General features: G+C 41.5%; 3 protein-coding genes and 1 long non-coding RNA gene across 4 annotated transcripts; 1 reads left to right on the top strand and 3 right to left on the bottom strand.

Moving 5' to 3' along the window:
• Window positions 1-1,536: 1,536 nt before the first annotated feature.
• Window positions 1,537-9,710, top strand: LOC127613308 (sodium-dependent phosphate transport protein 2B-like). Its single transcript, XM_052084277.1, has 13 exons — window positions 1,537-1,602; window positions 2,476-2,512; window positions 2,593-2,706; window positions 3,655-3,783; window positions 3,878-4,021; window positions 4,116-4,227; window positions 5,713-5,905; window positions 6,073-6,168; window positions 6,561-6,681; window positions 6,758-6,925; window positions 7,024-7,140; window positions 8,514-8,638; window positions 8,719-9,710. Exons 1-13 carry the CDS (start codon window positions 1,579-1,581, stop codon window positions 9,238-9,240), a joined length of 1,902 nt encoding a protein of 633 aa, XP_051940237.1. The 5' UTR covers window positions 1,537-1,578; the 3' UTR covers window positions 9,241-9,710.
• On the bottom strand, window positions 3,651-11,133 carry LOC127613327 (uncharacterized). Its single transcript, XR_007966154.1, has 4 exons — window positions 11,039-11,133; window positions 8,836-9,065; window positions 5,380-8,632; window positions 3,651-5,069 (listed from the first exon to the last, which is right to left on the bottom strand). It is a non-coding gene; the product is annotated as an uncharacterized LOC127613327 (long non-coding RNA).
• Window positions 11,134-12,752: 1,619 nt separating this feature from the next.
• bglapl (bone gamma-carboxyglutamate (gla) protein, like) lies at window positions 12,753-14,875 on the bottom strand. Its single transcript, XM_052084295.1, is given in 5 exon segments — window positions 12,753-13,192; window positions 13,290-13,392; window positions 14,312-14,629; window positions 14,711-14,827; window positions 14,830-14,875. Coding segments are annotated over 5 exon segments (672 nt in total). The 5' UTR covers window positions 14,861-14,875; the 3' UTR covers window positions 12,753-13,089.
• A 6,004-nt stretch (window positions 14,876-20,879) lies between these two features.
• LOC127613318 (endoplasmic reticulum resident protein 27) lies at window positions 20,880-25,091 on the bottom strand. The gene is made up of 7 exons (XM_052084294.1): window positions 24,885-25,091; window positions 24,571-24,656; window positions 23,259-23,396; window positions 23,075-23,191; window positions 22,868-22,993; window positions 22,115-22,312; window positions 20,880-20,973 (listed from the first exon to the last, which is right to left on the bottom strand). The coding sequence occupies exons 1-7, from the start codon at window positions 24,940-24,942 to the stop codon at window positions 20,932-20,934; spliced, it is 765 nt and encodes a 254-aa protein (XP_051940254.1). The 5' UTR covers window positions 24,943-25,091; the 3' UTR covers window positions 20,880-20,931.
• Window positions 25,092-26,836: the final 1,745 nt, after the last annotated feature.

Raw genomic sequence — 26,836 nt, 5'->3', positions numbered from 1 at the left:
AATAATTTTCATGATGACCTACCCTTAGTTAGCACGCCAGCTTCACAGCCGAGTAGTTCTTTGTTCGAATCTCAGATCCGGCACCTCCTGTGTGGAGTTTGCATGTTCATTCGGTGTTTGTATGATTCCTTCAGCCAACCCAATTTCTGACCACATTCAAAAACATGCACAGCTTCATTAAAGATCTCAAATTAGCCATAGGGTTACGTATATGTGATGTTAACGGGTGTTTGTCACAGTGTGCCCTGGGATTGACTGGCTACTGGTCTATGGCGTATGCGTCTCACGCTTTAAATTAACTGGGATAGGCTCCAGTTTAGCAGTGACCACAGTGAAGGGCACGTGGTACAGAAAATTGATCGATGGAACCCTCATTGCATCTCCACAATACCAATTACAGTAATGTGGAAAATTGAAATAGACTATTGTAGTACTATACTGTATTTAAATTCATTCATTCATTCATTCATTCATTCATTCATTCATTCATTCATTCATCTTCCTAACCGCTTGATCCTCACTAGGGTCGCGGGGGGGTGCTGGAGCCTATCCCAGCTGTCTCCGGGCAGTAGGCGGGGGACACCCTGAATCGGTTGCCAACCAATCGCAGGGCACACAGAGACGAACAACCATCCACGCTCACACTCACACCTAGGGACAAATTAGAGTGTTTGTATTTAAATTTTGAGAGCTAATTTGAAATGAGAACATTTTGCAATGACATAGTAACGCCCACCAGATGCTGCTGTTGCACTGTGTTATTCACATACAAATGTAACCCAAAGGCCCAAGCATCCAGTCCAATCTTTAAGTACAATTAAAAACAGCAGGGTTTGCCAAAATGCTGGATATTTCATTAAATATTAAACTGTATGATTACAGAAAAAAATAAAGCACGGATTTCAACAAAATTATCTGCTCCCTTTCAAATATTTCATGATGGCAACTGGTTCAGGGTGTCCCCCGCCTACTGCCTGAAGACGGCTGGGATAGGCTCCAGGACCCCTCGCGACCCCTGTGAGGATAAAGCGGATCAGAAAATGGATGGATGGATGAAATAAGTTGATATCTTCAACAATATTTCTACAAACTATGTGTATAGCTACAATCCTCAGGGAGTAAAAGATATCCAGATACTGGAGCACCCGAATGACAGGAATAATTTTATTGTTCTAATCTAAGTTGAAATCATGAGGTGCAACATTTTTTTTCCATTTAAAGTTTACATTTGGCACACCGTGACGTTGAACCAATGGGTAGCTCTATTAAGAAGATCAATAGTGTGCTACAATGATCCACAGTCACGTGCACACACACACACACACACACACACACACACACACACTGTATGTCAGTCACACACAAGAGAATAGTCAGGCAGTACAACAATGTGAGTTGGATTGCAACACACATCACATCAGCGATTACAAGAAATTGTGAGTGACCAAGCAAGGTGTGTTCATCTTATCTGTGGGAGCTCTTAGCGATGTGAGAACATCCGCCAACTTCTGCTTCACCTTCACACTCCACCTGCGTGGAACACAACATTTGACAATCTCAGGGCAACAGAGCGGCAGCATGGATGCACTCAAGCCACCTGGGGTGAGGACCTCCTATACTTATATTTCCGCTATTTCAAAATTGACACAATTAAATAGCGATAAAAACTTTTTGGTAAGGGGGGGGGGGGCTGTGGCAACCAACCCCTTCCTATAAAACATTTTTCTTGCTGAAACTAATAATGAATATCTAAAATAAATATGACCTACCGAGACACATAATTAATCCTAAAGAGCAAGAATCAACACATCTGTATGACATTCAAATGTTTCTTTTAATGCATTAGATTATTCCATTAGGTAGTAAATGAATAACAATGAATAACAGCAAATATTTCAAGAGCAAACTACGACTGAGAGAATACTGTATCCTGTGACCTTTTTAGTTTTTACAATGATAGCAACCTTTTAAATGCAAAAATAAATAAAGATGACTCTGTGTGTGCATGCATGTGTGTGTTTATATGTAACATTTTAAAAAAAAAGAGAGAAAATCAATTCAGCTTCATTTCCGTGTGATAGCGTTATACTAATGGAATTTTACTGTGTCCAGGATGACACCATGTGACTGTATGATCAATACCTTGTGGTATGTGTGTGGGTTAATGTGTGTGCTAGTCATCCCATTGATGTGGGTCTTTGGAACTGTTCAAAAGTAAAATATTGGCTGTTAGTTAAGAATTACAAAGTAAGCAAAACTAAAATTGAACAAAGAAAAATTAAAATGGTAAAAAAAAGAAAAAGAAAAAGAAAACAACCAACATTGTATGTGTTTTATGTTTACCAAAACTAAAATCACAGTGAAAATGTATTAATGTATTATAATTATGTAATAATTATTTTGATGTTGTGGAAAGTCAAAGAGTCATGTGAGGATTGTAGTTTATGTATTAACATTTGTTTTGACTAATTTCAGCGTGCAAAGGAACACAATGAAGGAAATGACTGCAAAAGTAAGTTTTTGAACGCAGGACTTGTTGTGCATGCAAACTATGACATCACAGAAAGACTTATTCTGTAAATGTGCAAACAGTGCAAAAAGGAACTCCTGCAGACTCGACCCTGGCGCTGGTGGACGATGCCCGGCCAGAGGAGGAAGACCCTTGGGATCTACCTGAGCTGAAAGACACGGGGGTGCCATGGTCAGGTGAGGAAGAATTTGAATGTGCATTTTACATCTGTGATATTGAATGGCGCGATGCCAAAAGTGAAGCATCAGCCACTGCTGAGTGAGTCCAACGAGCATTATACGAATGCCACTATCAAGTTTGTCATTATGTCATAAATACAACTCTACGTTGTATGTTGTACGTTGGAATAACTTGGGTGTGTCCCCTGGACAGACTCTGTGTCATATAATGATGAAATGATGATAAGTACAACATAAATACGTTGATAAAAGGTTACCATTAATGAGATAAACTGAAGTTTATCATTAATGACTCTGAGTGCAAGGTTGGGATCAGCATCTTCAACACAGATACCAACATAAAAAAAATACAAAGACTTTAAACCGGTGTCGACCGGATCCGCACAATTATTTGTAAACGTTCAAAAAGTATCATTGTTAGAGCAACTTAATCTTTAGTATTTGGGTGGAACGTTTGAAAACAACATTTGACGTGACAACCAATACAAGATCCACAAAAATCAAATTTAAGGGTTTCTTTGAGGGCTTCTTTACCAGCCCCCATTGTTCGATACCATTTTAAAATAAAATAATTTAAGTAGTGCTATAGCAAGAGCAGATTAGCATGTCTGACTCAGAGTTAAGAGGTTAGGGGGTTTGAATCTGGGCTTTGGCTTTGTGGGGTTCATCCATTCTCCCCAGTTTACTCTGGGTACTGTGGCATTCTGGCACATTCCAAAAACATGCATGTTTCAGTGAATACTGTCCAAAACACGCTTCGTTGGTTGTTGGACAACTACATGAACTGGTGACCAGTCTGAGTTGAGTTCAGATGGAATAGGCTCCAGCTCACGAGGTGAGCCCGTTGAGGATAAGCATGTTATTTCATTTTATATTGTAGCTATACATTGTTATTACTCTTGATTGAAATTACAGTTTGATATTTTGTTTTCGGTTTTATATCAGCTTTGGACACAAAAGGGAAGGTGCTGCGGGTGTTGGTGTCAGTGGTGAAACTGGCTGTGCTGCTCGGCCTCCTCTACATGTTCATCTGCTCCCTAGACATCCTGAGCTCAGCCTTCCAGCTTGTAGGAGGTATGCGTATAAAGGTCCGACATGTCTCTATTGGGGCAATTGGACAAGATTAAAAAAAAAAAAAAAAAGAATGTCATCCACTTTATCCACATAGGAAAAGCAGCAGGCGACATTTTCCAGGACAATGTTGTCTTGTCCAACCCTCTGGCTGGTCTGGTCATTGGCGTCCTGGTCACGTTACTGGTTCAGAGCTCATCAACTTCATCCTCCATTGTTGTCAGCATGGTCTCCTCTGGATGTGAGCACCAACATGCATGCAATGTGACACATCTAGGTATGATGTGGTGATAGTGAAGAGACGTGGGTCGTTTTTTTTTTTTTTTTTTGGGCAGTGCTAACAGTCCAGCTAGCTGTTCCGATCATCATGGGCACTAACATCGGCACCTCGGTCACCAACACATTGGTTGCCATGACGCAGGCAGGGGACCGCAGTGTCTTTCGCAGGTAACGTCTCATACAAGAGTGGGGAATTTGCCGCCGGTCAGAACATCTGATTCGGTCCATGAGCAATTCTAAAAACCAAATAAAACCTTACATGGGCTATTATAAAAGTCTAAAATCATTTTGTTAATTTTTTTATACAACTTTACAGATAGACCGTGGTTTAAAATAAAGTTCCCTTCCTATGGCGGCAACATCTCCCAAATTTGAGCGTGACGTACACTAACTTCGTAATGAAGTCACACTGTAATTACAGTACATTTATTAGGACCACGCCCAACACCTTCAATGTTTTATAATTGTCAATATTAATAGTTTCAATAGTAAATATACCAAAAACTACAATCTCCAAACATTTGACCTTATATTACCCTTGATAATAAATGTCTTACAGATGACGTGATTTTGAAAAATGCACGCTAAGTGTGTTTTTATGTGCACATTTGGCAAATACTCGCTGTAGTTCTCACTAAACTTAAATCTTCCCTGACATACAAAACTCAGGCAAGATGTATCACATCAACATACAAGATCCTTGGACTAAATTTCTGTACCACTTTCCTATTTTGACTGGGCTAGTTTTTCAGTAAATCGCTTGAAAAGTGAACTGTCAATAAGCAGGTGCTTGCTGTAAATATTTATGTAAAACACCTGTAAGGAAAAAATCTAAAGCAAACAAAAAAAAAACAGCAATCTTACGACAACAGTAGCTGAGCATGGCTTTTGTGCCACGCTATGGACGTAATCTTACGCTGCTGTACAAACTAGTTTGCACTTTTGAAACGTAAGGGCACAGAACATTGATGACCCCCAATAAATTAATCCTTGCCGTTGCCTAATAATAACTTAATGTAAGCTTATGATATATTATTAATTATCATTTTATGTTTGAGCATCATATTATTTCATGTTAAGCGTACCTAGATTATATTCTGTTGTTTAATAATTGCTTAGACATGTTTTTATGTTGATAGGTTCTGATTGGCTGTTAAAGTAAGAAGCAGGAAGCTATTTTAGTTACGGGAGTTGTGTTCTCGGACGTGCTGCGGTGCAGACGTTTTTTTTTCTTTTTCTCATTTATTAAACTGCATTAAAGGATTCCATCTGTCATTCGCAAAGAAGAGCCATCCACTGAAAAACAACGAACCCCTCAACTTACATTAATTAAAAAAAAAAGTTAAATACAAGTCCATTCATTCCCATTTACCCCTGAATTTATGGATAGCGTCATTTCCCTTCCTTTCGCCAAAGATACCAATGACTATTGGGTTGGGTTAAAAATAAATAGTATCAGCTGAAGGCTCGTGATCATGTCTCTCTTTTTACTGTCGTAGTGTAATAACTCATCTGGTGTGTCATAAAACAGACACGGTAGTCATAATCTCGAGCGATACGCTAATAACACAACATGTATGCTGCTACCGATAGAAGTGAGCGAAATTCATTCGGCGTGGCGTGAATTTCATTTGTCTTGACGACTCTTGTCAGGGCGTTTGCGGGGGCAACGGTGCACGACTTCTTCAACTGGCTGTCGGTTCTGGTGCTGCTGCCTCTAGAGGTCGCCACCGGCTACTTGTACGAGGTCACCAAGCTCATCATCGACTCGTTCCAAATCCAGAGCGGAGAGGCCCCCGACCTGTTGAATGTCATTACTGATGTCCTCACGGATTCCATTATAAAGGTAAAGGCGTGAAGCATACGTGGGATGCATCAGACTGTTCTCATAAACAAACAAACAAAAAAAAGGAGTATATTTGACACGGTGGCCGTTCATCATTGTTGATGGAAAAAATGTCAATTAGAATTACGATTGCACGTTTCTGCATGTTGTGTTTCTCTCCGAGACAGCTGGACAAGTCTGTCTTAAGCGAAATAGCCACCGGAGATCCAACAGCCCGGAATAAAAGCCTCATCAAGAAATGGTGCAAAACTTACACCAACACGGTAGGATCAAACATCACTGGCACAACAACAAGAAACGGTATCCTTAAAGTCTCTCTACACACTCCCTTTTTTGTTCAGGTATCAGACGTGAGGCTACCGACATTCTACAGATTAGGCTTTGCAGTTTTTGCGAAGATATCATTTCGATATCCTTACCTTGCCCCTGGCTTGGAAAATGTCAGCGAAGCAGTGCCGCAAAATTACCAGCTGGAACGAGGTGTTTCTGCTTCTCAAAACTGCAAAGCTGTCAGATGCTAATGGCCTCACGTCTGTCCAAACGATAGCCGTAACGAACAAAAAAATAAAAAAGGAAATGTATTGTGACTTTTGTGCCACTTTAAATATGTTGAATATGGTTTACATGTATATATTTTTTAAACTATGACTTTCAGAGCACAGTAAATGTCACCGTTCCTGGTCCAGAGAACTGCACCTCTTCATCAATGTGTTGGACTGACGGCAACTACACCTTCACACTCAAGAACATTTCACAGACGTACAACATCAAGAAATGTGAGCATGAGGTGACACAAAGTCATTCATCTCTGCATGCACTTGACCTTGACATGTTCTCTGTGTGTGTTGTCAGGTGATCACCTTTTCGTCGACGTGAACTTGTCCGACCTGGCTGTGGGTTTGATCCTTCTGGCTCTCTCTCTGCTGGTGTTGTGCTCCTGCCTGTTGCTTATAGTCAAGTTGCTCAACTCCATGCTCAAGGGTCAAGTGGCCATGATCATCAAGAAAATACTGAACACTGGTGAGTGGAGACGCAAGGTTCGCTTATATACTGCAAGCCATTTTATGGGACTGGTGAAAGTGTCCGTTGCTAATACTGTAATACGTGCATGTGTGCAGATTTCCCATTCCCCTTTGGTTGGGTCACGGGATATATTGCCATTTTAGTCGGAGCGGGAATGACGTTCATCGTGCAAAGCAGCTCTGTTTTTACCTCTGCTATCACTCCACTTGTTGGTGAGGTCACTCAGCTATCCGTCCATCCACTCATCCACCCCATCCTTCAACAAACCACTCCATCAGCTTCATCCGTCCACTACCGAGCCATCATTCATCCAACCAACCCTTTTGTCTGACCACACATCCATCTTTAGGATCTACATCTTTCCATCCAGTCATGCAAATAAATACCAACATAACTCTGATTGATGAAGCCATGATGCATGCACGTTTTCAGCAATCCATCCAACCAAAGCCACCCAAAGGTCCTGCGGGACATCTTGCATCTGCCAGCTCATCCATTCAACCAACCACCAATTGAACCAGTTTTTTTCAGTCACCCATCCAATTATACCGTATTGGCCCGAATATAAGACGGCCCTGATTATAAGACGACGCCCTCTTTTTCAAGACTCAAGTTTGAAAAAAGACTTTGAAAAACCAAATTAATTTTTATACAGAAAATAATTACAGTACATCTGAAACAAATGATCATAACAATATATTTGAGAGAAAAAGCATCTTATTTTGCCTCATTCAAATCTTAATATCTGAACATTTAAATATGTAAACTAAAGTACAATTACATTCGTAAATGAATGGCTTCTGGTTTTTGAAATGTAAATTACAGTGCATCATAACTTCTTCTCAGCTGCCGGTTAACCTGGCCGATCTTCGACCCACTTTTCTCCAGATTGTTGCTACGTTTCTCCATTTTCTGTTATCTCTTCCATTATTTTCTTCTCTTTTCTTTCTTACCATTTAAAAAAAAATTCTTCTTCGCGCTACCGCTATTTTTATTTTTATTCTTTGTGGCAGGGGTTCACTTTGGCCTGGGGAATCAAGTTCAGCATTTGCTTCAATGGTATCTGGCGCCATCTAACGTCGTGAATGGGTATAATGTCAACACCCCGAATATAAGACGACCCCCACTTTTTCAGTCTTATTTCAATGCAAAAAACACCGTCTTATATTCGGGCCAATATTGTACAAGCCGCTATCCTTCTTTCTGTCCACTGCTTCATCCTTCCATGCATCCGTTCAACCTTCGCACAATTGATGTTGTCGTACCACTTAGCCATCCATCCTCAAAATCAATATATAATCATACCATCCATACATCAATCACCTGCTCATCTCTCCCTTCACGGATCCAACTATCTGCCTAATTGTCCATCTACCCACCATGCATACAATATATTGATGATCCATGCAGACTAACTTTTGCACTGACAAACATATTCTCTGTATTCATATTTTGGTCTTATCAATTTGAAACCCCCCCCCCCCCCAACAATAGAGACGAAAATACAGTTGGAGCATATTCATCTGAAGTGATTGATTTGACCAGAGAAATATCTCATGGGCCTTCTTTACGCACATACCTGTAGGTATTGGCGTCATCAGCATACAGAGAGCCTATCCGTTGTCTCTCGGTTCCAACATCGGCACCACGACCACAGCCATCTTGGCCGCCATGGCCAGTCCAGGAGACACTTTGGGTAACGCCCTGCAGGTCAGTCAGTCGCGTTAGCACAAACACAATATTTGGTGTTTTACCTCCATGCTCATGAAGTGCATTTATGGTTTCTCCAGATTGCCCTCGTACACTTTCTGTTCAACATCTCTGGCATTATTCTGTGGTATCCGATTCCATTCACCCGATTCCCCATCCGACTGGCCAAAGCCTTGGGGAACATCACGGCCTCCTACCGCTGGTTCGCCGCAGTCTACATCATCTTCTGCTTCTTCCTGCTGCCGCTCCTCGTCTTCAGTCTGTCACTGGCTGGATGGCAGGTCCTGGTGGGCGTGGCCTGCCCTCTCGTAGCCTTTCTCATCATCATCGTCGTTATCAACGTGTTGCAGAAGAGGAAGCCCGAGTGTCTGCCGGCCGCATTGCGGTCTTGGGACTTCCTCCCTCTTTGGGCGCATTCTCTGGAACCCTGGGACAAAGTGGTGGGTTTGATCACCGCCAAATGTTGCTGCTGCTGCAAATGTTGCAAAGGTGATGAGGATAAAGGGCAAGACAACAAGAAGGGCCATACAGAAGCCTACGATAACCCTGCAATGTATGCAGACAGGGAAAATGTGTGCAGTGTGAAAATGACCAAACTTTGAGTTTCCCCCGACTAGGTACTTGATTGCACAAGATTAACTTTATTATTTATGTCCTCCCAAAATTATTTATTGTAATGTGAGAGCGACGATGGACCAACTGTGAGCTGATTCTAGCAAATGTCTAACTGTAATGTAAAAAAAAAAAAACAACAGTACAAATTATTTTATTTAAATTGTAAATTTCCCCAGTGTGGGACGAATAAAGGATATCTTATCTTAAATACCATATCGCTGCGCAACTTTAAATCATACTTTCATTTCCAACTGTGTTTCTATATTTTCAGCAGCCTTCATCATTCGTATCTTGTAGAGTTTTTCATTGTGAAGAGAGAAAAACAATGCAGCGACCTTGCTCACACATTGTTTCAAAGTGTGAAAAGATGTTGTAATAATAAAAAGTGATTATATTCAAAGAATATGTTGTCTGAACTTAGATGCATGTCCATCTAAATAAACTTTTTCAGCTTGAATTGTGTGTGTCAAGTTTGGGTGATATGTTTTGTTTCTGCAATAGCTGCTTAGATGTCATTTACTGCTTTCACGCATACGAGAAAATACAATTGTCCCGTCACATGTTATGGAAGAATGTGCATGAGCAATATAGTGCTGTTAGCTGTGACTGTGAGTCATAGTTTACGCGCAGCTACTGTAATTCCCGTCAGTTGTTTAAAAATAAAAAAAGTCGGGCGAACCCACAATTCCAAGACAAGGAATTCCGATTAAAGGTCGCCAATTCAACTGAATATTTGCTGATAAGTGGTCCAGATAATGGATGGATGGATGCTGTGAAAAATGTCTTTCCTTCATTTCTTAATGATGAAATAAGAGTTGGGCGGCCCGGTAGTCCAGTGGTTAGCATGTCGGCTTCACAGTGCAGAGGTACCGGGTTTGATTCCAGCTCCGGCCTCCCTGTGTGGAGTTTGCATGTTCTCCCCGGGCCTGCGTGGGTTTTCTCCGGGTGCTCCGGTTTCCTCCCACATTCCAAAAACATGTGTGGCAGGCTGATTGAACACTCTAAATTGTCCCTAGGTGTGAGTGTGATTGCGAATGGTTGAACGTTTCTGTGTGCCCTGCGATTGCGACTGGCAACCGATTCAGGGTGTCCCCCGCCTACTGCCCGAAGACGGGTGGGATAGGCTCCAGCACCCCCCACGACCCTAGTGAGGATCAAGCGGCTTGGAAGGTGAATGAATGAATGAATGAAATAAGAGTTTACAGAAATGTTGTTTTATGAATTGTCCCCGTATTTAAATATGTAAGGAAAAACAACACAGCACACTTGATTGCTTTGTTGTGCTGACAAATACTGTTTTCGTACGTGCAAATAAGAATTTCTCATTTACAGTTGTTCCAACCTAAATTACTGTTTTAGCCCACAAAATATAAAATATACAGTACAAGTTGTGTGTTTCTTTTTTCTTTGTTTGTTTTTCTCTTTTTTGTGTGTGTAGCATTCCACTTAACTCTGTCCGTGCTTCAAAAAGTCTGCTTTAAGGACTAGCAGAACCCCCCCCCCCCCCCCCGCCTCCACCCCAAAAATTATTGTAAGTTACCGTCTCCACAGATCAACACAAACTGAACTGAGCCATTTTCCAAACATAAACCAAGATGAACACCCGCACCCGCCTCTCCTAGCTGGTCACAATATGCAGTCACAACAATACAATAAAACAATGACATACTTCCTCCATCCATCCATGCATCATCTTCTGAACCGCCTATCCTCACTTCTCTTCGTCAATGCATTCACAAACACACACATGTACTGAACTCACAGGAAACAAGTTTTGAACATCACCTGTGGGAACCACCCAGAGTGGCCGCGCACGCTGGACTTTGTATGGTGGTCTTTTACAGTCGATGATAAGACAGCAGCAGCACGTGCAACTGTGACAGAGTGTGTAACGGGTGTGCACAGGTTAACCTTGTTCAGATGAGCACGGGCTTTTAAAGAAAATATAATCTTATCTCTTGTCATAATCCAACTTCTTTTAAAGGGTAACTTACGTCTGATCTGATCGATCTTTGATTGTTGGTGTGAAGGACACAAATGAAATGCAGAAAAACAGACAAACAGATTATCAGTTATTGTCTCGATGATTTTGGACTAATACAGTGCCATACCATTGAATAATTGTTCTCTATGTAGTCAAACAAAGCAGATTATTGATGAAAAACAATAAAAGAGGCGTGAATGATGAGGTGGCCAGCAAATAGCACTCTTGAGCTTTGCTATTATTTGGAACGTGATTGCAGACGCCATCTGAGGTTATAAATCGAGTGAAATATTTTGGAAATCTCCCCCCCCCCCCCAAAAAAAAGATTGCAATATCTTGCATTCTTTGCGAGGGAATGCAGTTTTTGCGAGGGAATGCAAAGTTGTACGAGGGAACGCATATTTTTATTTTTATTTTTTTTGGGTGGGTGGGGTGGTTCATGTCCCCTTAACATTCCATATCTTAGGTACCCATCTTAAGGTCCATGTACTCTTTGTAATAACTCTCAGGACAACTTGACATGCAAAGGACAACTACATATGATTAACACCAAGGACAGTGTAGTCCAAACTCAGGAAATAGGGCCCGGGACCCATTTGCGGCTCGGCTTGCATTTTCTGACTTCCCTCAGCATATATGAAAAAAAAAAGATTGTGACACAGCCTGCAATCCTACTGAGTGTGGGTGTTGAAAAAGTGGGGGCGACTCACCTGATGACAACTACTAGTAATAAATGTGATTTATTTTTTTAACATGCAAAGAAACTACAACTAAAATATTAATAATGGTCCGAGGGCACTGCTTCATTCATATCGTTGGGAAACTCAAAATGCTGTTTAATTATTCAGAGTGCCCCGAAAAATTGAGTACCTGAAAACACTGCGTCAGGCAGTACAAGAAAAATAAACAGTTTCAGCACGAGCCGCTGATTATATGATGCCTTTAAAAATTAACGTGAGTGGATTGCGTTCTGCCTCCTGCACCACATAAAGACAATGAAACATCCGCTTAATACCGATGTTTTTTTTTTCTTTTTATCTTAAAATGGCTTCCTTGAACCACAATACTGCATCACATTGTTATAGCCCAAAATACAATCCTGGCGGATTAATCCTCTTTTGGCGTTGTGTGTCCTTGCTGTGGAGGGCATGAACTTGTCACCATGGCTACCGTTCTTCTTTTTCATCCTCTCAATGGAAGACGAGGAAGAAGAACTTCTGCCGGATGACCGTGAGTGTGAATGGTTGTTTTTCTATGTGTGCTCCGCGACTGGCTGGCAACCAGTTCTGGGTGTACCCCGCCTACTGCCCAATGACTGGGACAGGCTCCCGCGTGCCGATAACCTTCATGAGGATAAGCGGCTCGGATATTGGATGGATGGATGGAAATTTATCAAGTGTAATCAGTGTTTAGAAGGGTGCGTGTGGGTGGGTCGTAATGGCTTAGTGGAGGCTTCCTCCAAATCATATTTTAAAGATTTCTGCTATGGAAAAAGAAAAACACTTGAAGTCACTGTTGGACAAATAAAATAATTTATTTCTTTAAAATCCAGAGGCAATGTGTGGTTACAGCCATAGCAGATAATTCCCGTTCATTTCACACGCACTGGACACAGCCACTGACACTATTGTACATCAAAGAGCTCAATACTATAACCGCTGCTGAAGCATGGCATAAATAATTCAAAACAATCACTCAAATACATTTTTAGCACCATTCATTATGATATGCGAAGTAGGGCTGAGGAATCCCTTCAACATATATGGGTTGCTGCATACTTTATGTGCATCTCTTTGGACATTGCTGTGCAATAAAAGGTTTGTGACCTCCAAACTGCAATGCGTTTGTCTGCTTAGAAGGCAGGGGGTCCATAGTAGGCCGTATAGGCTGCCACGACGCCCTGCGTCTCTGCCATCTCGTCGCAGCCCGTGTTCAGCTCACACACCTCTCTCAGGCTGCACCGGAACGAAGACCGTTGCATTATTGAGAAGCAGTTTTCCGCAACGAACTGAATCGAATTTTTGTGAAATCATTTTTCAAAACAATTCGTACCGCTCCATCTGGTAAAAGGAGAGGGGGGCTTGGCGTCTCGACCTCAGCAAAACGGAAGCCACGTCTCGCTTCATGACCACGTGAGCATCTGGAGACTCTGTCCCTTGAAGGAGAATAAGTCAAATGTGTATTTGACATGAACATTTTGATTTAGGTGAGCTCTCGAGAGAGTGAGGGGGCATCGCTGTCTTTAACAGTCGGCCGCACTTTCCACGACATTTGGTCCTTGATGGAATTTTGAGCCTTTCAACGGGAAAAAAAGTGCTTGTGATGAGGGCAAAAGCATGCAGACATACAGTAAGGTCCAATAATAGAACCACAGTGTTCTGCATATTTATGATTTGCCACTTGTGGATTCATCGATACACAGTTTGCATTTGGAACATATTCCCCATCGTTTGTTGGAAAACTCACTTCGCTTTGTTTCTGCACTCAGGCCAAAGACGTGTCTAATACAAAATGATTGCTTTGGTCCCATTTTGTGGCCTTTTTGTGCCAAGGAACTATGTTGAAGTTAGTTACGGATCTTCTTGTAATGCTTTGTCGCCATCTACTGACATCTGTAAGCAATTATAAATCTTTATTGCGAGAGTGTCAATTAGTCAGGGACTTTTACTATCCTATCCTCACAATGTAGGCTACTCCGTTATTTGAAGGAAAAACCACCACTTCACTTTTTTCGTACTTTTTCTCAAATGACTGAAGATGCCGCAAGATGGCGCCAACATCCTGTCTAATAGAAAATTAGTACTACAAGCTATGGCGAATATATTTTGACTGAGAGGCATGCTTTGTATGTCGGGAGACAATTTAGCGTTGGAGGCAGAAGAAGATACAAAAGAGCCTTCATTGCATTACTACATACTTTGGATGCATTTTGTTGAAATCAAATAATCGTTTTTTTGATTGTTGTTTTTTTTTACAGTTTAAAATTAAAATTGTATCAGCAATCATACATATTTTTGGTGTCAATCACACTTGCAATTCTGCTTTTTTGCTAGATTACTGTTTCGATGGCTCACCTTCAGTACTGACTGACTCAGATGAAGAGGAGGAAGAATCTGAGGCAGAGTCGGAGTCGGAGGCTGAGTCCGAATCAGAGTTGGAGTCAGAGTCTGAATCAGAGTTGGAGTCTGAGTCTGAATCAGAGTTTGAATCTGAGTCCGAATCAGAGTTGGAGTCTGAGTCTGAATCGGATGAGTCGGAGGCTGAGGAGTTGGCGTTGTCTCCAACATCGCCGTTGTCTCCGGCATCGGCGCGGTCACCAACATCAGCGAGGTCGCCGGCGTCTGAGTGGTCAGAGTCGCCATCGTGTTCCACGTGAGACTCATATTCGACAACTGTTGAAGGGACATCAAATCAAAGTTATGCACAAAGTTTTCTTCGAGCACGGAAGGTGATGTTCAGGAACATTCCTTCACCTCCTGTGGCCCAGCACGCTGAGAGGAGAGCGCAGATGGCGAGGAGGCTCAGAGTCTTCATGGTCTCTGGAAGTTGAAGTTGGAGTTCTTCGGTTGTTCTTTCGGAGGAGCTTGTTGCTTCTGCTTCAATCCTCCTGAAGCGAGCTCCATTTTATACTCTTGTCCCCAACCGGATTCAGATAGCGAGGAGACCCTCTGATTGGCTAGCGAATCACATGTCAACATCTCCTCTTGCACTTGTCAAGGGAGGCTGCCACAAAAACTCCCACTCTAGCACGGGGCCCGCTCCAAGAATTCAGTAACCCCAAAGCACGCTCTCATCCAACCTGAAAAAGTTCTTGGCCTGCTTGAGGCTGGAATTCCTCTTGTGTCCGCTTAAAGTTACATAATCAATTTACATACTCCTTAAAAATCGCTGCGAGGGTTGCAACAAATAAGGCTAAATTCTTTAGAACTGAACAATTCGGCCGTAACATCCATTATCTGTTTTAAAGATATCAGTTGGCAGACACGGGCACTGGCAATGACTGAATTAACTGGATTGTAGTCATTTTACATTGTTGTGCACTTTGAGGTGTTAACATTGTATACTTTTTTAAATCCGATTTTCATGTACAGTCTTAAGAACGCTCCTGTAAATAAGTTATTTTCATATTTTCTCTCTCTCTCTCTCTCTCTTGCTCCTTTTTTGGGTCAAAAATACTTCCTTGTCCCAAAATGACAGTCAACACGTTCATCATGAAGATGTAAACATTTTTCCTGAATTTATTTCTAGTAGCCACCCATACAAGCATTCCATTATGGCATTTCACTCTGTAGTTTTTGACCCAGTGCGTAGTGGCAATGTTTCAAAAAGGCCCAAAGGTTTTTTTTTGTCTTTTTTTTTTTACCAGCAATGGCAAAAATATATATATATTTGGTAATAACTATAACCATCAAATAGAAAAATAAATTGCAATACGTGGGTCACTGCAAAGTGTATTGCCTGCCCACCTCCACAGCACATGTGGTTCATACATGAACATTTACTTTCATCCATCCATTCATTCAGTCATTCATCTTCCTAACCGCTTGATCCTCACAAGGGTCGCGGGGGGTGCTGGAGCCTATCCCAGCTGTCTCCGGGCAGTAGGCGAGGGACACCCTGAATCGGTTGCCAGCCAATCGCAGGGCACACAGAGACGAACAACCATTCGCACTCACACTCACACCTAGGGACAATTTAGAGCGTTCAATCAGCCTGCCACGCATATTTTTGGAATGTGGGAGGAAACCGGAGCACCCGGAGAAAACCCACGCAGGCCCGGGGAGAACATGCAAACTCCACACACGGAGGCCGGAGCTGGAATCGAACCCGGTACCTCTGCACTGTGAAGACGACGTGCTAACCACTGGATTACCGGGCCGCCCTCCATCCATTCATTTTTTTTTAAATCCGCTTATCTTCACAAGAGTCGCGGGGGTGTTGGAGCCTCTCCCAGCCGTCTGCGGGCAGTAGTACACACTCAACCATTTGTGTTCACACTCACACCGAGGGACAATTTATAGAGTGTTCAATCAACAGATCATGTATGCTTTTGAAATGTGGGAGGAAACCAGATATCCAGAGAAACCCATGCAGGCACGGTCGAACAAGCAAACGCCACACAAGATGACTCCTCTCCTTAATTACACATCTGTCATCAAATTTAAGATTAATTATGAATTAATAATGTGGCGACTCCGGCCGAAGGTGTGGCGTTTGCATGTTCTGCCCGTGGCTGCGTGGGTTTTCTCCGGGTATTCCGATTTCCTCCCACATTCCAAAAACATGCATGGCAGGCTGATGGACGCTCTAAATTGTCCCTAGGTGTGAGTGCGAGCGCGGATGGTTGTTGGACTCTGTGTGCCCTGCGATTTGGCTGGCAACCGGTTCAGGGTGAGCCCACCTACCGCCCGAAGACAGCTGGGAGAGGCTTCAGCACGCCCCGCGACCCTTGTGAGGATAATGCGGATCGGAAAATGGATGGATGGATATGAACTGTGGCCTACTATGCTCACGTAGAATGCATTTCAATTTGCCTACACAGTAAAGTAACACTTAAGTATGATGACAGTTTGACCCCGGAGCATGTTCATTTATTTCCTCTGGGTAAATGCATCATCGTCTATCTGTGCATCGTCATTTGAACAGATGGGAGGCCCAGCAGTGTTCCGGAACAGTTTGTGCAAATACAAAACTAAGTACAAAGGTTCCACTACTGCATATGTTCATTTTAGCCCTCTCCATCAATTCATGTTCAAAGGCATTATAATTCCGAGCCGCTTGATCCTCACTAGGGTTGCGGGGGGTGCTGGAGCCTATCCCAGCTGTCCCCGGGCAGTAGGCGGGGGACACCCTGAATCGGTTGCCAGCCAATCGCAGGGCACACAGAGACGAACAACCATCCACGCTCACACTCACACCTAGGGACAATTTAAAGTGTTCAATCAGCCTGCCATGCATATTTTTGGAATGTGGGAGGAAACCGGAGCACCCGGAGAAAACCCACGCGAGCCCGGGGAGAACATGCAAACTCCACACAGGGAGGCCGGAGCTGGAATCGAACCCGGTACCTCTGCACTGTGAAGCCGACGTGCTAACCACTGGACTACCGGGCCGCCCGGCATTATAATTGTTCTAATCAACTCTTTTGGGCACAGCGTTCAAACTATTGTATAAAAGTTTTCAATTAGAATATGTACGGAATGTGATTGAATTTTAATGCTGCTTCTGCAGAGTGGAGGGTTGCCATTGCGATCATCTTACTGCACTCCCGTTACCCCACATTCTAGATCCCAACCCCACAAACCCCAAACTACAGTGCGAGTGCACCGCAAGCTTCTAATCAAGTGACATGGAGTAGCGGTCAGGCACATTATGCGACAGACTTAATTAGAGTGCTGCAGCGTTCCACCACAGCCGCGAGCAAGCGCTATTTAGGGACGGCAGAATCTGGCAGGGGCCAGCGACTGGCAACAGTAAGCGGTGGCCCGATCGACACACAGCTAAATATAAGGAAGGCCTATGTGTTGCTATATGGTGATCTGCATGCGGTTTCGGATGTTGAGATCTGGTTCGAGTGTGGATGCGGCTGCGGGTCACTTTATAGAAAAATAACTCATCTAAACTTTACTGCAGCAGCAATGACATGTTGGTTATGTGTGTGCGCATTTTATGGGCCCACTTCATGCCTCAGAGACTCAGCAGCTCAAAAAAAAAAGTGCCGTCCATAAGATGCAGTCTTGTCCCTTGCAGCCCTTGTTTCCTATAGTCTCGTGTTATTCCTGGTGTCAGGCAACATTTGTCTTGGACAAAGAGCCGTGTAATTTCAACGTCTAGCTCGGTGTTGTTGTTATTGTTGTTGTGTGGATGCCATTCACAAAAGAATTGCCGCAACCTTCTTCAAAAGGCGGATATCAAATTGTCTACGGAAAGCCAGCCAGACAATACGACGTGATAATAATAATAATAATACTTTTTAATATTATTTTTATGATTACCGTAGTTTTTGTTGGATGGGGGTCCAAACACAGAGTAGATTCTCAAGTAAAAAAATAAAAAAATAAATAAAGAGTAGTATATGTACTCAACTTGGGTATCTTATTAATTTCTGTGAACACAGTTAACATACCTATTTACAACTTATCAACATGCAAAAATCATAGTCGATAACATGATACTTTGAAGCAGGTGTTTATCCTGCAAATGTTATGATGTAGTGTATTGCATTTGTAAAAGCTCTATTAGCGCTCATTCGACAGGTGTAGCTAATGTGGTGACGTACTGCAGTGGCGGCTTTTTTTTGAGTTGGTATTTTAAAATGGTCACTTTCGAAAAATTTGGACCCCCCCCCTCAATGTTTGACCCATCAAGAAGCTCGTCCCAAAGTCTGGCACTCTAAAAACCAAATGTGTTGCGAAAGTCTTGCACACATACATACAGCACAACCCTATAATTACCGTATGAATTCCTTGGGGAAAGTGTTTTTCTCTGAAAAGACACAACAGTGAACGTGTCAGTCTTGAGAATTATTGTTCCGAGTACTCGAAAGCTATATCAGCACTAAAAGAACTAAAAACAACAACCACAAAAATCTCTTCTCATTTCAAAACGGAAAGCACATACTCACCTGCACGCAGTTTCAAATTTAGCTTTTTCAAATCAATGCAAAAAAACACATGAAACATTTTAAACATTTGCTTTTAAATCCATTTATCAGAGTGTATTTACTTTGTAAAACATATCACAGGATTTGCTGGTTTAAAGAAAACAAGTAACCCAAATAGTTTCCTTTTTTCATGCGATTTATTTCATCCTCTTGAGTGGAAACTGTACTTTTTAATTACGTGAATGTTGAGTTGCAACTCATAGTATGTGAACCAAATCCATGAATATGATTTGAAAATATACACTCTATGATGACTAAATACACTCAATTGCTAGTCAGTACTAATATTCGCTTGATCTTTCCCCTTTTGGATTGATATGGCAATATAAAACAATACATATAGGAAATACACTGTAATCCTAAATAATAAATCAAATGAATCGTTTTATCATTTTCATTTCTTCATATCAGCGGAGTTTGTAATTTGTAATAAGAAAATCTTTTCTGGGGTGATTTCAAAGCAAATGCGACATGGGGGGGAATAAAATCAAAATGTTATAAGAGGCTCAGTATTAGACTATAATAGTGATTTGTTGAAATATTTGGGTATGGTCATTCTGAACTTGATTCAAATCTAATCCGATGCAATTCTCGAGTATTGCATGAAGACGAGCTCAGTTGCACTGTTTCTCTGATTCACTTGTGACATTTTTTTTCAGTTCTTAAAAGTTGAATACTGTAATTATGTTTGCCTTTGTGTTATGTCACTTCAACCCAATCCAAGACTGTCTGGATGCCACCTGTCAGGGCTTCCCAATTCCGCCGGATGCTTCGGCTTGGCAGGACGGAACCGCCAATTACACTATGTTGATCTCCGTCTGGATCTGAAATTCCCTTCTCACTTGAGTGGACGATGCTGGGATGATCCCAAATGTTTTCTTCTCACATTGTCTGTGTCCAATGTGCTCTTCTTTTTTGGAAGTGTTTTTGTTGTTGTTGTTAACACAATGACTGAACATTCAACTGAATAGTTTGGAACCTCAAAAGCTCAACGCTTCGAGGATGAACGGTTTGAAATAGGACAAAAACTTTTGGGGAAATTTGATAAGCTGTCCACCGTAGTAACCGCCGTCCCTGAAAGGGTTAAAAAGTCATACAAAATTTAAGAGCTCATATAAAATGGGCATATAAAGGCCCATTTTGGGGTCTCCTTTTGGAGACACCTGCAAATGATTAACACACAGAAAAGCGTGGCATGGCCTGGGGGTTCATGCTTCAACCCTTGTATGATTTTTTGTTTTCAATAAACTACAGTGGTACTTCTACTTACGGAATTAATTGGTTCTCTGGAAGAAATTTCTTAACTAGAAAATTTAAGTAGAGACGCGTTTTCCATGCAAATGCCGTAATTCGTTCCAAGCCCCTCAAAATTCAGACATAAATGTTTCCTAAAGCATAAAAATGCATCAAAATATATAACAAATACATGTTACAATTAGATTATTGCACAATAAATGGCAGTTGTGCATACTGTAAAAAAAAAAAAGAGTAACGAATAAAAATGATTTTAACTGCGTCCTCACCATTTTTTGCCCTCTTTAGTGCATGTTCTCTCAGAAGTGGTTAAAATGTATCCTAATAAAATGGTAAATGAAGGTATATAAAATACATGGCTGGATAATATTTTCAGGCCCAAATGGTGCATTTCGTTTTTACTTACATTCACTTCATTGTAAAGTAACATGAGGATGACCTTTGACCACTGTCTGGAGCATCCTGTGTCTTCCTGCGCTGCTGTGTGTCACTCTCACTAGGACAGTTGTGTTGTGGTCGCCACTGTAACATTTGCGGACAGACTGAAAAAGCGTGCCAGCCTGTCTGCAGCTTGTGGCCGCCGACACGCGGTCAGCAAAGCAGGCCGCAGACGGCCTAACACTGGAATAAACGGAGAAAACAAAACAAGACACACACCAGTAGACGTGCAGCTGCGGATGCCGCGAAGGTTCCCGCGACAAAGACGATGACTCAACATGAGAACATTTATTGTTTTTTTTATTGAACAATATGGGTCATTCACATCTTTGAACAGCATTAGAGCTCTGTTTTGGCCTCTGCTCCGGCCTGTTTCACCTCCTGTAAAGTACAGAAAAATGTCATTCATTATTGTCTGACATACGTTTTAAAAGAATCCCAGTGAAACTTAGTGTGCATGAAAATGGAAGAAAACAGTGGGACCCTGTTGCCTTGGCCTTCGCTTTTTTTACAGCTTCCGCGCTTTTGGTTAGGCTTTATACAACACGGTGGAGTGCGTATGTGGAAATTTTACTCCATTCGTCCAGAAAACCTCTTTGCACATAGCTGGAGGGCTGGAATTGTCCTAACTTAGGTACTTACTATGGATTCAGAGGTAAGTGTTCAAGTCTAGCCCCTGTAGTGACACCCGAAAGAATTACTGCCCAAGTACAATTCAGTTGTATTTAACTTTGGAGTGCAATATATTTGCATTTGAGCTCTTTTGTTGAGGTCCACTTTGATTTTTATTTTATTTTTTAGGTGTAATACATATTATTTGAATTGTTATTTAATTTAGTCATATTCTTTTGTTATTATTTTCCTATGATTAAGTCCAAATGTTACCGTGATTTTCAATTAAAAAATATATTTTGTCTTGTTTCTGATGATGAGGCTACTACAACGGCATTTAAATGATGGTCAAGAAAAAGAAGTAATCATGCATTACTGGTGACGGTCACACTTTTTATAGCGTGCTGAAGAAGGTGCCGGTACTGCACCATAAGTATTTGCCAATGGCCAAACAAAAGGAGAAGAAGAAATGGAAGCAGAGGAAAAAACAGCAATCGAGACAACAAAATGGTGACATGTCGCCAGTTTATCATGCAGCTTAACCTACTCTGAATAATCAAATGGCATATTTGAACAATGTTCTGAGTTTTCAATGGTTGGAGTGAAACAGTGTGTAGAGTAGATTTCCAAACGCACCCACGAGTAGGAAACGAGAACACACGGTCTTGTTTTTTGATTTCCCCCAGAATTGTGATTTATAGTCTAGCACTGACATTTTTTCCCCCTTCTTCGTGATGCAGTTTTTGACTGCGTGAATTATACACTGGAGCGACTTTTAGTCCAAAAAATACTTTGTGCAGTACATGTGCATTTACTACTAATTGGGCTATCTTCACTATAATCAGCACATTGAACACTTTTGTCCACTTCAAAAGGACTGAAATGGCCTTAGTCGTAAATGGCTGCTCACCTTCAGCTCCCCTCGCAAGAAAGAGTAGCAAAAGTCTCGCACACGCTCAGGAGAAATGTCGCCCTCGGGCATCAGCCACTTCATATCGGAGTCACCATCGTAGATGCCCACACGTGGGAGGTCCTTAGATTTGAGGCCAAAGTAGCGCAAGGAGCGGAAGTTGGAGTCTTCAGCACCATTGATGAGCACGAACAAGAACTTCAAGAGAGTTTGGTTGTTTTTTTAAGTATGACTTATTCAGGGCATGTCATGAAATTCTTGGGCAAAAGTGGAATGTAACTCCGTGAAAGTCATTGTTTGGAATTTAATCACCCATCTTATCCACGGGTGAGCTGGAGCCTAACATATATGTACAATTTTGATATATTAATACCTGTACCACCATTTCAGTGTTTATTAAATCAATAATAAATAGTATTGGTATACTATGGGATCATATCTTTGTATTTGATTGGTGATAATCATACAATCAGAAATTGAATTAATTGTAAAATACGGAAATAGTACGACCGTCTCTGTCTCAGTTGCTCCGTATGGCTGAAGTCAATCAAGTTAAGGTTGTGAATACACAGTACTGAAGTTTACTTCTTTTTACACTTGTATGAATGTTTTGGTGCTACTTAAGAACCTGGCCTTTAATAGTCATCCAAATATTTTATGATGGCAACGGTTTTAAGATCAAAAAGACGATTTCCACTTCTGCATTTTGTGAAAAGAAAATGACTTGCAAATACGTATTCAATATATTCTCACCTTGTCAGTGAACTCTGGAGCCAAAGCCGCCAACTGCTCCTTAAGCTCATGAAATCCTTCGCGCCCTTTGTTGACAAAGAGCAAGAGGTGAGTCTTCACCTCTGAGTTGAAGAGGCCCACAGCTGTCTGAGGAAAGAAACCAGCATTAGAGAAAGGGAAAAGTAGGCAAAAGCATGCTTAGACTCTGCACCGTGCAGGTGGACCCACCACTTGGTTGTATTCGGTCATGTAGCGGACCTCGTTCACAATGATAAAGTTCACAAGACCGTCAGTCTCGACCTTCTCGGCCTCGGCAATCACGAGGTTCTCGTGGTGGTTATCGGCCTGGAAGTAACACATGCTTGAGCATCATCATCATAAATGCTCGAGAGTGGTGCGGCCGTGACGCTACCTTTCTGAAAAGAGTGATGGTATCTGATTTAATGCCATAGTCAGCCCACACCTCTTTCGAAACACAAATAGCCACGGAGACTGAATCCACCCGCTTTGCTGCCGCCACAAGCTCCCTGTAACCGTGACTCTCTTCTCCCTGCAGTGTTAAAAAAAAAAATGTTTTCAATTCAAATTGTGAATTGTACAAACACAAACGTGAGGTAAGCTCTTTTCACTGAATGATGCACTGACGAACAGTATTTTCACTTTGATGGCTAAAAATTGGTTTCAAAATATAGACATTTTTACAATAGATACTGTATATAGACATACACATACGCACACGAGTGTGGGTTAGGATGTGCAATATTATTTTTACAGATGGCTGACATTCTATGAATTTAGTGAAATTAAATTACAATTAAAATCTTTAGCACAACATGAATTACGGTGTGTCAAGTCTTCAAATGCTCTGATATGTAAAGCACACGTAGCGGTAAATGCATATACTGCACATACTACGCAGTCATTCAATAGAAAGTGAAAATGTGATCAAGAAACCTTTACTTTCTATTGTAATTGGTTGTTGAAAATTATTGCTAAATTTATAAATGTCGGTGTACAAATGTTTTTTTATTTTTATCTGTCTGGCGTTCTCATTCATTATCACATGCCGAATGTAAAAAGGGATGGGCAACAAGAGAATTTCTGGGCATACTAAAACTGTCAGAGGTCTGTAAATTTCTTCCCCCCAAAGCCAAAAAGAAAATGTGAACGTGGTCGTAACAGAAAGAAAGTGAAGAGGGCGGGGATGCGGGAATGAAGACAGACATTAAAAAGGTAGCTATTTTGGAGTGACTATTACACCCTCTCTGAGAATTCATTTTAAATCCCAGAGAAGCCAATAAAAAAATAAGTTCATACATTGGTACAAACCGTTTTGTTTTTCTCTTGAACCCTCATTACCATTGTTTACCAGAGACTTAACACAGCTTCTCCCACAAGCCTTCACATGTGGACTTGCTGTGCAGTGGCCGACCGTCGTCCCCCGCATGCAGAGGACAGCCAGAGGGCGCGCAATGTATCAGACAACCAGGCAACCTCTGACCTCAGTGCAACCACGCCAAAGGAGTGGCAACTTGGCAAGGCCCATGACGTCCTTCTTTCAAGCAGATTTGCCATCAGACATGAAAACAAACGGCTCAGTGTTGGCATTTTCGTTGTATATTAATTTGGCTCTTCTATGTCTGGCTTGTGGCATGAAAGATGGTGTAATACAATCGAGTGATAAAATCGTCCTATTCTAAAATCTACGTGTCATTTTTACTGACCTCCAGGAATCCAATCACCACCACTTCGGCAGAGTCGATGAAGGCCTCCGCGGCTTTTGTGTCATTTAATCTCTGAAGCGTTACATCTGAGAAGAACACACACACACACATTTCACTTACATAAGTCTCAAAATGGAATTGTTACATCAATACCTAGCATGAATTTTAGCTACTTGGTTTTCAGTAAGATGTGAACACATGAAACTTTATTTTAAAAAATGACCACTTAAGACACGTATCGTCATTTTACCGTATCGTCATTTTTTAAGTCATGTTAAAGATGCATCTAGTATTGGGTTTTAAAAAAAAGTTACCTTTCTCTTCAGCAGTGACGAAAGACAAAAGGATGAAGAAGAACAGTTCAATCAGCATTTTCACTTTATTTTAGGAGGTCCGTTGGGATTTTCAAAAAATTTGCAGCCTTTCGACTTGAAGTGTTACCTCGTGGCTACTTCTGCTGCAGTTAGTAGTGGTGGTGGTGGTGTCTTGTGATAGGAGGTTTCTTGGGAAGCAGCCAGCTGTTCCTGATAAGTTTGGGTGCGCGGACATTGGATTACGTGTCATCATAGGACAGGAGTTTGAGTCACTAACGGTGAAATAAGGCATCAGTCTTGCATATTGTTAGACTAATTGCATCATTGACAAAGTAATTTTTAACTGACTGTCCCAACGTCAGTCGAAAATACCAATGAGCTAGCTAAAAATGGTCAGCGTTTCCCCAGCTCTTATCCAGCCAAGGCACCCATTTTACATTCAAAAGATCTCACAGTTCACCACCAAACGAAACGATCACAATAAGTATTAAATAATGATAATCATCTCAATGTACCGGTACTCGTAAATGTGATGGCACAGTTTGAAATCTGGTCCTGGCGACAAAGCTAATATACTTGCAAGGCGCCATGGCTTCTTGTACTGTATGAATGGCAACTGTTGGATAAACGGAGTTGTTGTACCTTCTATCATCTAATGGAAGACCATTTAATTGATACATTTTGAGTGCCACGCCACAGAATCAACCGGAGTTTGTGGGGGCATTTTATTTACTGATAAAGTTGCTAAAAGTTAATTTTTGGTTCAGGTGTATATAGGAAGCTTCCCCACACATGGGTCATGGGCCAACCAAATAAAGCCTTGAGGAAGGGCAAGACCCACAACACCTGATAAATTTTTTTTGTCTGAATGTTGAAAGATGTTGCATAAGAACAGCTAAAAGATAGTTTCATATAATTATAGTAATAATTCAGAAAACCATGGATACATGTAATAAAACAAAAAACAAACCACCCATCTTGTTTGATGTACTCTGGTGGGAGGGGGGGGGGCTTAAATGGAACTGAATGTGGCTGACTACGAATCAGCAAAACAGCTGCGCTGAAGAACAACAACAACCACTTCAAGGCTAAGTCCTCCGCATGTTTGGTTTTTGTAGTCATAAACAGTATCTCCACGACGGCTGTTGCTTCCTAACAGCTAGCAAACATGGATGCGTTCACCAACAAACACATGGTCAGAAGCTGAAGAAACCAAGGCCACCCACACAGACCCCAAAGTCTTACATCAATTTGTTTGTTTCCACAACACGTCTTGAAATAAACAAGGTGTAAATCGGGAGTCACCCAGATGTTATTCAGGGGCCTCTTACGAACTCATCGGTGATGGGACATTGTGAGTTACGAGGAAGGTCAGGTGAACTCACTTGGAGGGATTTATGAAAATAAAGTGTTGCATACAGTGGTGACTTGAGATACAGATAACCCGATTTAAAGAGTTTTGCGAAACAACCATCTTCAAGCTGATTAATGGCATTCCCAGTTGAACTTTTGTGTCAAACCTAACATAAAACAAAGACAATTACACACATACTCACAACATCCATGAAACCTTCCCTCGAAGTCCACAAAAGTACAAATGATGTGTGAAAAGTTGTATAGTTATGGGGTCACATTTTTCAAAAATTAAGTCATAACGTCACGCAGAACTATACGTTGTAATAGTTTAATAAGGATAGTCTGAAATTTAAGAAAGTAAACTTAAAAAAAGATCATCATGCCTTTTATCCTGAAAAAAACAAAAGCCAACTATTCTTTACAAACTGGAATTATGTGCCATACAAAATACAATTAAAAAGTACAATTTTCTCTATCCAGAAACAGGACTCTATAATAAAAGACAAATTTTGTTGTTGGGTTTGTGTCACATGCGACATGTCACAATCACCACAGAGGTTTTTATTGGCCCAAAGCTAGGGAGAAGTAATTGAATT

The sequence above is a fragment of the Hippocampus zosterae genome, chromosome 13 (genome assembly GCF_025434085.1).
Source record: "Hippocampus zosterae strain Florida chromosome 13, ASM2543408v3, whole genome shotgun sequence".
In the NCBI taxonomy this organism is placed as follows: domain Eukaryota; kingdom Metazoa; phylum Chordata; class Actinopteri; order Syngnathiformes; family Syngnathidae; genus Hippocampus; species Hippocampus zosterae.
The sequence above is the reverse complement of the archived record's forward strand: the minus strand, read 5'-3'. Positions and strand labels throughout refer to the sequence as shown.

What these genes read in the sequence shown, in the direction of transcription:
- LOC127613308 (XM_052084277.1), top strand. Translation starts at nt 1,579, where the DNA reads ATGGATGCACTCAAGCCACCTGGG. An exon ending in GCAAAACTTACACCAACACG is followed by an intron (nt 6,169 to 6,560) that starts GTAGGATCAAAC and finishes TATGACTTTCAG; the next exon opens with AGCACAGTAAATGTCACCGT. An exon ending in TGCTATCACTCCACTTGTTG is followed by an intron (nt 7,141 to 8,513) that starts GTGAGGTCACTC and finishes ACATACCTGTAG; the next exon opens with GTATTGGCGTCATCAGCATA.
- LOC127613318 (XM_052084294.1), bottom strand. Translation starts at nt 24,942, where the DNA reads ATGCTGATTGAACTGTTCTTCTTCATCCTTTTGTCTTTCGTCACTGCT. An exon ending in TGGTGATTGGATTCCTGGAG is followed by an intron (nt 23,397 to 24,570) that starts GTCAGTAAAAAT and finishes TTAACACTGCAG; the next exon opens with GGAGAAGAGAGTCACGGTTA. An exon ending in CTCCAGAGTTCACTGACAAG is followed by an intron (nt 22,313 to 22,867) that starts GTGAGAATATAT and finishes ACTCTCTTGAAG; the next exon opens with TTCTTGTTCGTGCTCATCAA.